At 36.6% G+C, this 12,124-nt stretch overlaps 2 protein-coding genes across 2 annotated transcripts in view; one reads left to right on the forward strand and one right to left on the reverse strand.

The window, feature by feature from the left end:
* Positions 1 to 12,124, reverse strand: part of DBT (dihydrolipoamide branched chain transacylase E2) — a 52,151-nt gene that overhangs the window by 19,069 nt on the left and 20,958 nt on the right. Inside the window, exon 4 of the mRNA XM_007093633.3 lies at positions 7,204 to 7,385. Within this exon, the coding sequence (XP_007093695.1) occupies positions 7,204 to 7,385 (182 nt within the window). The remainder of the gene's footprint in view (positions 1 to 7,203; positions 7,386 to 12,124) is intronic.
* On the forward strand, positions 9,961 to 10,637 carry LOC102960587 (39S ribosomal protein L35, mitochondrial-like). Its single transcript, XM_042997998.1, has one exon. The coding sequence runs from the start codon at positions 10,027 to 10,029 to the stop codon at positions 10,591 to 10,593; it is 567 nt and encodes a 188-aa protein (XP_042853932.1). The 5' UTR covers positions 9,961 to 10,026; the 3' UTR covers positions 10,594 to 10,637.

Consider the following 12,124-nt stretch of genomic DNA (forward strand, 5'->3'; position numbering starts at 1 on the left):
GTGAGAAGTCATTCATATTATATATTATTTGAAGCAGTCATATAATGGTTGGAAGAAAGCTCTCTTCAGCACTAAATTATCACCTATGTAGTACTTTAGATCATTTTCTAAGTGTGTATACAAACATTTTCTCCTGTGATGATCACAACACTGTTACAGGAATGCAGGGCAGATTTCTTACTTTTATCAATGTACAAACAGATTCTAAGGAGGATGGAGTTAAGGCTAATCTAAAATGTCATAACTCTCCCCAAGGGATGTGATTTTCATGGTTCTAACACTATACTCTGATATGTGGGATTTTATTCTTTTAGTAGTGGATTTAGGAATACAGAGTTTTAAAAGACTTCATTAAATTTTTTAAAGAGCAACAAAAGAACTCTGGTAAATAAGCACTTTTTGTCATGAAAACTGTCAATTTAGTGTTGCTGATATTCCTCATGTGAAGCAAATTTATAATAGAACTATTATTTCAGATTAACTAAATAAAACATTTGAATTAGTAAAAATATTAAAACTGAAGGGTGCCTGGGTGGCTCAGTTGGTTAAGTGTCTAACTTTGGCTCAGGTCATGATCTCACGATTGTGAGTTCGAGCCCCGCATCGGGTTCTGTGCTGACAGCTCAGAGCCTGGAGCCTGCTTCGGATTCTGTGTCTCCCTCTCTCTCTGCCCGTCTCCCACTCATGCTCTCGCTCTCAAAAATAAATAAACATTTTTTTTTAATTTAAGAAAATATTAAAACTGAAATTGCCACATTCTTAGGTATTTTAAGAAATATTTCTAAAAATGACAGTAAGGAGTCAATTAATTCACATAATTGGGGAAATTTTTCTGGAGAAAACGTTTTGAAGCACTTGAGCACTCAGGGTGTTTGAAACAATGTGTTTTCGTAAAATGTTTTAAGCTTTGGTCTCTGCAAAACTGCTTAGGAAGACCTTTTTTTGTAGAACAACTGTCAACTTTAGTTTAGTTCCTATATAAATCATCATGAATTGAGAATTGATGACACTCCAATCAATGAGATCTCACTGCATTTTCTTTCTCACTTCAAATTACTGAAATAGCTAATACAATCAACTCCGTCTATAACTGGCTGAATAAAACTAAGTCCTACCTACCATTCGTTGTGCACTTACTATGCTCGGGCATTATACCATGCAACTTATGCCACTGGGTGTAATTTAATTAAATGACATGTAATTTAATTAAATGACATCTTTAACTGAGAACATTGTATTAATCCCGGCAAACATTTTAATATTATAAACTCTGTGGGACACCTTAACTGATATTGTTATAGCAGAACTTCACAAACATGAGTATCAACAGTGTTAGGAATTCATTCCCAATGTTCGAGATGCAGAATGGAGCTGATACCCAGAGGCTCTGAATAGAATTTTCAGTGGAACAAAGTGGTTAGCAACATGGGCTTTAGAATTAAACAAAGCTGGGGTCAAATTGTAGTTCTATCAGTTACTGGCTATGTCACCAGAGGCAAGATATTAAATCTCTGTGGGTCTCAGTGTTGCACATGTCAAATGCAGATAAAAATCTACATAATTAATCTATATGATTATATGAAATAATGTGTATATAGCATTAGCAAAGAGAAAGCATTCAATCAATGATAGGTGGTGATGTTAAAGGATAAATGCAATATAATCAAGAATAATATTAGTTTTATAAAGAATTCTGCTACAGTTTATGTTCCTTCCTCTCTTTCCTTAATATTTCCCCATGGTGGCAAGACTCCACAATTAGGATTACTTAGGTATAGTGACCTCTCAGTTATCTGGTGGTCAAACATTCTGGCAATTTAATCCTACACATAGCTTCAGGATCAGAATACCTAAAACAGCTGCCATGTGGCCTCAGCATTAAAACCATGCCCTTGCCCCAGAAAATAGGAATTTAGACTCTCAACCAGATCCTACTTTCTCTTCGTAGTAAACACTTCTTAACAAACTTAGTTATCCTTGTTCCTGGAAATTTAGGAAGGAGAGTGTTGGCCCGGCACAATGATAATGCTAAGAAGTAGGTTGAAAAATAAAAAACCAGAAGCAGAATTATGTTGTTTCCAGAATAATAAATGTTCATTAACATGTTTTTGCATAATGAAAAAAGATTTTAGGCTATACTCAATACCCTCACTTTAAGAAGGAGTCAAATATATAAAGTTTAAAAGAAAATCAGGGTGCCTGGGTAGCTCAGTCAGTTAAGCACCTCTTTTTAAAATTGTTTTTTAATGTTTATTTATTTTTGAGATAGAGAGAGAGAGAGACAGAGCATGAATAGGAGAGGAGCAGAGAGATAGGGAGACAGAATCAGAAGCAGGCTCCAAGCTGTCAGCACAGAGTCTGACGCAGGGCTCGAACTCACAAGCTGCGAGATCATGACCTGAGCCAAAGTCGGATGCTTAACCCACTGAGCCACCCATGTGCCCCACCACCTGACTCTTGATTTCAGCTCAGGGTCATGATCTCATGGTTTGTGAGACTGAGCCACGTGGTGGGCTCCATGCTGACAGCAGACAGCCCAACGCATAGCTTGAACCCACGAACTGCGAGATCATGACCTCAGCTGAAGTGGGATGCTTAAAGGACTGAGACACCCAGGCGCCCCCAGTAAGCTCTTTTCAAGTAGAGGTCTGTCTATGGTCAAAGCACTCATAGATGGGACTTGGACATCACAAGTAGAGTTTCCCTCATCAAAATTACCTTGATGCTCCAGCCTTGGAAAGGAGACAACACCACCATGTTACAAAAGGTGGTGCCAGAGAATATTATTTAAACAAGCATTAGAAGACAGGATTAATCTCCAATACTACTATTAAGATGTCTAGTTTTGGGGCGCCTGGGTGGCTCAGTTGGTTAAACGTTGACTTCGGCCTAGGTCATGATCTCGCCATTCCTGAGTTCGAGCCCCGCATTGGGCTCTGTGCTGACAGCTCAGAGCCTGGAGCCTGCTTCGGATTCTGTGTCTCCCTCTCTCTCTGCCCCTCCCCTGATCATGCTCTGTCTCTTTCTCTCAAAAATAAACATTAAAAAAAAATTTAAAAAAAGATGTCTAGTTTTGATCATATACTCTTAATGGTTCTATGCTATAATTATTTTCCACCTGTAAAATGGAAATAATACATTTTATACTTCTAAAAGACTTTTTGTTTGATAATTTTCTATTTATAGTATAATTGGTTTTACTAGCACTAAAACAAAAAAACAATATAAATTCAATATTATTACAAATTCTTAAGAAAATGTTCACAGAATATTTAGAAACTGTCCCATTTCTAAAATTAAAGAGAGGGATATATAAATGTTTCATAAATTGAATCTACTGTTCCATAGGTTTGCTTATATATAGGTTATGCTTTACAGTTTCTTATAGTAAAAAAATTCAATAAAACATAAATGTAAAAGCAAAATGAAACTACAGTGCGAGATAACTGTTCAGAATACACTCTGGCAAACAAAACAGAATAGCTAGCAAATGATCAGTTCTCTATGAGAAATACTATCAGACACTTTTCACTCTGAACATAACCAACACAGTCTCATTTTTTTACAGACATACAATAAACTGCACAAACATAAAATATAAAATTTGATAAACTGTGAAGTATGTATATACACATAAGCCATCACCACAATCAAGATAAGGAACATGTCCACCAGCTCCAAAAGATTCCTTATACCAAGGAAAACACTAATCAGTTTTCTGTCATTGTAGATTAGTTTGCATTTTCTAAAATTTTACACACATAGATCATACAGCATGTTTTCTTTTTGGTTTGGCTTCTTTTGCTCAGCATAATTTCTTTGAGAATCATTCATGCTGTACAGATTAATTTTTGTGAAACAATTCTCTAGAAAAAAATACCCGTATTCTGAAAAAGTTCTATAATTTTGTAATTTGCTATATATCAAGATTTATTAAGTTGAATGTCATTTGAAACGCCAAAATAAACTCTAAAAATAAAACCGAACAATAAAAAAAACCATAAATCTCAGGGTGCTGACATGGCTCAGTCAGTTGAGTGTGTGACTCTTGATTTCGGCTCAGGTCGTGCTCGTGGGATTGAGCCTCGTGTCAGGCTCTGTGCTCAGTGTGGATCCTGCTTAAGATTCTCTCTCTCTTTCCCTCTGCCCCTCTCCCCAGCTCATGTGTGCACTCGCTCTAAAAATTAAAAAAAACATTTTTTTTAATTTAAAAAATCCACAAATCTCAATTGTTTACTTGTTCATATAAATAATTCTTTTTTTTTTTTGGATGGTCTAGATTGGTGTCTAAATCTGGTTTAAAGCGCCTGTCAGGGTGTTCTAATTTAATGACATCCATAATAGTGTTGAGCATTTTGCTTGCCTCAGTTTGTGCCAAGACTGCTGCTCCCTAGTGGTCAAGTGGTTAGGATTCAGTGCTCTCAGTTTGTGCCTCTTTCCTTTCTAGGTCCTAACTAAATTAAAAAAAAAAAAAAAAAAGTCATTGATCCACCATAATAATTTTGGGTTTCAGGTAATTTTGAAAGGTGAATTCTTTTTTGGTTTTAATATTCTTAAATCATGCCTTTCAATAGAAGTTTAGCAATCAAGATAAAAGGAAACACCCCTACTACCTACTTTATGGTCTCTTGTCCATGCCACATTAAAAGGAACAAGAGCCCCGAAGAAATAGATTAATTCCAGATCTGGGGCAGGGAATGTACAAAGTGACTTTCAGATCATCTTCCTGTGTCAAAAGCAAGGAAGCTTTTGAAAATTAATGGGGTCATGTTAAAAGAACACCCAGGAGCGACCTTGCAAGGGTCACTCCTACTAACAACTTGAGCATTAAAAAGAATGATTATAATAGATTAAACACAGCAAATCAACTGAATAGACACAAAGAGAAAGTTGGAAATTTAATATCACTATTTGAAGGGGCTATCAAAGCAACTCCTTGGCAAGGGAAAAGGATGAACCATTTATTCTGTTTTTCCAGCAGGAACTGTATTTCAGGGTAACTAATAGGCCCAGCTGATGAGGGTGAAGTGCCTCTTTACAGAATAATGCCAGCTAATAATGTAAAGATACTGACAGAATCAAAAAAAAAATCATCATTCTACAACCACTAAAGCAGTTGTTGATTTAGGCCAGGATTCTCAAATGATGATAGTGCCAAAGTGACACCACCTGGGTAACTTTCAGGCTGCAAAGGATAAAACGTAACTGTACAATGACGGGGCAAGGGACTCATTATCCCAATTCACTGTTTACACTGAGCGCCACTACGGCAGGTCATCTAGATGTTATGGTGCCCTGATGTGAAGCAATGTGAAGTACACAATATCACCCATGATATATTCTAGCCAAATATTTAACTTGAACCTAGCCTTTGAAACTTGCTTTCAGTTTACAGGAACTTACCATGGTAAGAACAAGTCAAACACCGTCATGGAAAAGCAACAAGACACAAAGTGTGACATTCTGCAAAACAAATGGCACAGTCCCTTCCACGAGTCAGTGTCGTGAAGCAAAATGTGGGACAGTGTAAGTCATGTGAAGAGAGACCGTGGGCAATGTAGAGTCCCATATTGGACCCTACTTTGAACAAACCAACTGAAATTTCCAGGACATTCTGGGGCGACTGGGGAGATTTAAATACAGTCTGATCATCAGATAAAATGAAATCATTGTCATGAAAACACATACGTAATTAAGCAAACAGATTCGAATACAGCAAACACAACATATTACTCTGGTAAAAAATGACTTCAGTGCGTATGTGTGAGCTTAGAAAAATGTCTGGAGTGATATACATTCATGTGTTAAGGGTGATGATTTCTGAGTAGCAGGAATATGTTTTTATTTTCTTATTTTCGATTTTCTGCACTTTATAGCTTGCTACATGCACATATATCCTTTTATAGTAGAAATTAAATAAATAATAGGAAGACTTCAATAAGTCATCTTCCACCTTCTGGAGGCAACATGTCATAGTGGAAAATAATCTGGACAAAGACAGGTCATGGAGTTCAAAATTTGGCTCAGTCACTGGCCATTGGGCAAATTGCCGAACCTCTACAGGTTGTGTTTAGTTTCTTCACCCATTAAACTGGAATACTTCACAAGTAAGGATAAATAAAATAACAGGGAAACTTTTCATAAACTGTCAAGTATGACTGTGGAATTAGTGATTGTTGTTACTGTTAGTATTAACTATATAGTCTGCAGAACTACAAGTCAACCAGCCACTGTAATTCAGAATTCTTCTGGGCTTTCGAATGATACTACTAAAATTCTATTAGTATTCTATTCTATTTCAGCACTTCTCAGACAGATTGCTGGCTTAGGACTACATCACAAAACTTAAGCCACCTCCAGCCCCATCCCCGCATCCCCCATAGCAGAGCTGTTTCCTAGATGACATAACTTTAACGTATCACAACAATGCCATAAGGAACTTCCGAGGTAGACAGCCATCTAGCTGTCTGCCAATACCAGGAGAACCCACTGTTTTAGCTTTCCTCTGCAATATTTTCACAAGGAGTTCGCTTTTGTCAGGACATCTACTGCTTGTAAGTTCCATGGTTGTTGCTTCTTCTAAATGCTAGTTTCTTCACTTTTCATTATGATTTTCCTTCCTTTCTCTTCCACTTCCCTTCCAGAAGTTTGGCCTTCATAACCATTACTAATGAAAGTATTTTTTTTTAATATTTCTTTTTTGTTTTGTTTTGTTTTGAGTAATCTCTATCCCCAAAGAGGGGCTCGAACTCACAACCCCAAGATCAAGAGTTGCATGCTCCATTGACAGAGCCAGCCAGGTGCCCCAAGAAAGTGTTTTTGTTTTTGAATCAGTGGAAAATACAACAATCCTATTATGTTAGATTTAATCTTTTGCATATTCCAGTTTTTGTTATTAGTGACTAGTGTTCAGGGCCTGAATCTTTAATTCCTGAGAAAGCCCATCAGTTCTTTGAATACTAAGGTTTCCAGAAGGCAGGCCCCCAGATAAATTCAGTGTTAATGTGTACATTTCTAACATGGTAACTGGTCAAAAGATAATCATTCATCACAGAAGATCTTTTCTATCTTCCTGATTACAGCTTCAAACCACCAAATTAAACCCTGTAAGTTATTAAAAGTAAACATCTCTTTTAATTGGTACCAATGACAAAAGGACAACAGTAATCAATTTGGCAAAACAGATGAACACATTTACAATACCTTTTAAAGCTTCCGTTTCTATGTCTACTAATGGCTTTCCCACATAGGCAATATCGTCTAGATTATAATACAGTTTTTTAATGACTCCATCATAACGACTAGTGATAGTAACAGAAGCTTTATCACTTTGAACTTCACAGATGCTATCAAACTGAGACACTGTATCTCCTTCTTTTACATACCTAAAAGAAAAAGACACAAAACACTTTTACATGACCAATTGTAAGTATATAATACTAATCATCCTAACAATGTTACATGCTACACTGAATTAGATTGGTATCCATCTAGCACAGCAATTAGTCCCAGATGTGCACCAAAGAATGTTTCAGAAAAGACTATAAAGGCTTCCAGAGTCTCTTTAATGTATCCTCAAGAAATACTAAAACTTTAAAAACCGTCTATAGATCTACAATCCAAAAATTTAATTACTTTTCAGGGGTTATGCCTCACCCAATTCTTGGAAGCAGTTCTAAAAATGTTTTAAAAATGTTATTTCCTTTCATTATTTTATATTAGCCTTTACCAAACTTTAAGAGGTGCCTATTATTTCTATAATTAAGTCCAAAAATTGATATCCCTAATGCATATTCTTTGTAATTTCATGAATTTTGGATTGAGTTCTCTCAATCTTTGTTTCTACAATTATTTTAATATGTCCTTGTATATGAGTCTCTTCCTCCTCAATCATCTTAGGTATGCTTTATAAGGCTCTTCTAGATATTCTTATTCAGCAAACAGAATAGGAGGAATGGCACCAAATCTGAAATTCAACATATAACTTTGATTCTAATACCGTTCTTGATGTGTCTAGCACATTTCTGACTCAGTACCATCAATTCTTCATTAAGATAATTGCTCAGTCATTCTAATTCCTTGTCTTCCTGTCTTAACCAGTTCTTAGTCCATAATAAAACATCACCCTTGACATAGAAACTAGGTTTAAAAGCACATATAGAAAACTTACACTTCTAGAATGGTGGGCTAAGGACCTCCAGGATTCTGCCATTCTATAAATGCAACAAGTATACTTGGAGAAGTTGTTAAAAATTGACTTTTTCAGAATTCTAGAAATTACAATAAGGCCTGTGACAACCAAGAAAGACTTATTCAGGAAAACTGGCTGAACCTCATTAAAAACAACTAGTTTTATTATTTTAACTTGTTCTATTCTCATTCTCCTTTCCCCAGCTCAGCATTAGTTGTGAAAATCAACAGCCTTACAGCCAGGGATGCCTGGGTGGCTCAGTTGAGCATCTGACTTCGGCTTAGGTCATGATCTCGCGGTTTGTGAGTTTGAGCCCCACGACAGGATCTGTGCTGACAGCTCAGAGCCTGGAGCTGCCTCAGATTCTGTGTCTCCCTCTCTCTCTGCCCCTTGCCTTCTCATGCTCTCTCTAAAAAATAAATAAACATTAAAAAAAAGAAAAAAAAAATCAGCAGTCTTACAGCCATAGCAAGGGCAGACCCAAGTCTGGAGTTCCACAAAAAGCGATACTCCCAGAGAACACTTACTATTTGACTCATTGGGCAGCTTTCTGAAAAAATGCCACTCACAGAGCTTGTTCTTGTTTGATCTGACTCAGCTTTCTCAGGGTGTTTGCTGAGAAACGGTCCACAGCAATTGTTTAAAATCTTGACTGGCTGAGGCAGTGAAAAAGTTGAGGCAAACAAGAGGTTCTAAAAGGAAGATCTGGGTAATGAGATGTCCATACATCTTACCACAGATTTGCCACATTATTTTATGTAAAATATCCAGTTTTCAACATAAAATTACAAGACATGTAAAGGAATGGGAAAGTATGGCACGTGCACAGGAGGGAAAAAGTGGTCAACAGAAACCATCCCTGAAGATGCCAAGATGTTAATTAACGATAATTAATATTATGGGGCACCTGGGTGGTTCAATCAGTTAACTGTCCAACTCTTGATTTTGGCTCAGGTCATGATCTCACAGTTTGTAGGATCAAGCCCCGCACAGGGCTGTGCACTGACAGCATGGAGCCTCCCCCATTCATGCACATTCTCTCCCTCCCTCTCTCTCTCAAAATAGATAAACTTTAAAAAATAATAACAATGTTATAATTAACTTTAATAAAAGTTAAATTAAATCGACAATTAAATATTCAAAGAACTAAAGGAAACCATATCTAAACAATTAGAAGGACACAGGAGAAAATGGTGTCTCTCACCAAATAAAGAATATCAATAAAGAGATAGAATCTTTGAAGATATAATGACTAAAAACTTCCTAAACTTGATGAAAACACTAACGTACACATGCAAGAATCTCAACAAACTCCAAACAGGACAAATTTAAAAGAGCCACACCTAGACACATCATAATCAAACTGCTGAAAGACAAAGAGAGAATCTTAAAATCAGCAAGAGAAAACCACATTCATCAAGTACAGGAACCCTTATAAGATTAACAGATGGCTTCTAGTCAGAACCATGGAGACCAAAAGGTAGTTGAATGATACATTCAATGTGCTAAAAGAAAAAAAAGACAGTCAAGCATCTTATACCTACGAAACTATCTTTCAAAAATGAAGGAGAAATGAATACACTCCCAAATAAATGAAAACAAAATTTGTTCCTAGTACACTTGTCCTACAAGAAATGCTAAAAGCAGTCCTCCAGGCTGAAATAAAAGGACAATAGCAACTCAAATTCACATAAAGAAATAAAGAATATAAACAAAGGTAATTACATAGGTAAATATGCAAGCTGTGATATTTTGTTTGTGCCCCGTTTTTATTCTATCTGATTTACAAGACAAGTGCATAAAGCAATACTTTAAAGGTGTCCGGGGATGGCAAGATGGCGGCCTCTGCCTTTGCCCGTGCCCTCAGAGCTGCAGCAGGAGTCTTACGGCTCCTGAATATTTTGGTGTCTTCAGCCTGTCAAAACGGTGTCAAGAATGCCTGTCTTAGTTCTGCACTGTCCACCCGGCATTTTAGTTCTCTGCAGGCACCAGTTGTTTCCTCTGCTCCCAGACTTGCCACATCTGTCAGAAACCTGACATGTGGACATACTGCAGCAATCCTCAATAGAGCGGCCCCCTTGCTTCCAAATGTCCTGAAGCTACCAGTCAGAACCGTAACATACTTCAGTTCACGGAAAGGGAAGAGAAAGACTGTGAAAGCTGTCATCTACAGGTTTCTTCGACTTCATTCTGGCCTGTGGCTAAGGAGGAAGGCTGGTTATAAGAAAAAATTATGGAAAAAGACAACTGCAAGAAAAAGGTGCTTGAGGGAATTCGTGTTCTGCAATAAAACCCAGAGTAAGCTCTTAGATAAAATGACAACATCTTTTTGGAAGAGGCGAAACTGGTATGCTGACGATCCTTATCAGAAGTATCATGATCGGACAAACCTGAAAGTCTAGATTAGAAGTTTTATGACTTCCCAGTTACTGAATATGTATCTTTGTGTATATGATGTCTTTGCAAAAATGAATAAGTGTAAATGAATAAGTACAAAAATGAATGAATGAATTTGATGTAAATTGTGCCAATTGGTATGGAAACATACAGTTCCAACATTAAACTCATTAAAGTTTTAAAACTTAAAAAAAAAAAACAAAAAACCACAAACTATTGGTGTTCTATGTAGAAAACCCCAAAGAGTCGATCAAAAAAATTGCTAGAACTAATACATGAATTCAGCAAAGTTGCAGGATATAAAATCAATGTGTAGAAATCTGTTGCATTTCTATACACCAATAATAAAGCAACAGGAAAAGAAATCAAGGAATCAATCCCATTTATAATTGCGTCAAAAATATTAAGATACCTAGAAATAAACCTAACTAAAGAGGTAAAAGATCTATACTCTGAAAACTATAGAAGATTTATAAAAGATACTGAAGAGGACACAAAGAAATGGAAAAGCATTCCACGCTCATGGATTGGAAGAACACTGTTAACATGTCTATACTACCCAAAGCAATCTACACATTTAATTCTTATCAAAATACCACCATACTCTTTGCAGAGCTAGATCAAACAATCCTAAAATGTGTAGAGAACCACAAAAGATCCCAGATAGCCAAAGCAACCCTGAAAAAGAAAAACAAAACTTGGAGGCATCACGATTCCAGATTTCAAGCTATATTACAAAGCTGTAGTCATTAAGACAGAATGGTACTGGCACAAAAAACAGACACATAGATCAATGGAACAGAACAGAAAACCCAAAAATGGACCTACAACTATATGGTCAACTCATCTTCGACAAAGCAGGAAAGAATATCCAATGGAAAAGAGACAATCTCTTCAACAAATGGTATTGGGAAAACTGGACAGCAACATGCAGAAGAATGAAACTGGACCACTTTCTTACACCATACATAAAAATAAATTCAAAATGGATGAAAGACCTAAATATGAAACAAAAAACCATCAAACTCCTAGAGGAGAACACAGATAGCAACCTCTTTGAGCTCGGCTGTTCCATGTTCTTACTAGACATGTCACCAAAGGCCAGAGAAACAAAAGCAAACGTGAACTACTGGGACTTCATCAAGATAAAAAGTTGCACAGTGAAAGAAACAAACAACAAAACTAAAAGGCAGCCTACACAATGGGGAAGATATTGGAAATGACATATTTGATAAAGGGTTAGTAACTAAAATCTATAAAGGATTTATCAAACTCAACACGCAAAAAACAAACAAACCAGTTAAGAAACCAGCAGAATACATGAATAGACACTTTTCCAAAGAAGACATCCAGAGGGCTAACAGACACATGAAAAGATTTTCAACATCACTCATCATTAGGGAAATAGAAATCAAAACCACGATAAGATACCACCTCACATCTGTCAGATGGCTAAAATTAACAATACAAGATACAACAGGTGTTGAAGATGCAGAGAAAGGGGAAGCCTCTTGCACTGTTAGTGGGAATGCAAAC

Source organism: Panthera tigris, chromosome C1 (assembly GCF_018350195.1).
Source record: "Panthera tigris isolate Pti1 chromosome C1, P.tigris_Pti1_mat1.1, whole genome shotgun sequence".
NCBI lineage: Eukaryota > Metazoa > Chordata > Mammalia > Carnivora > Felidae > Panthera > Panthera tigris.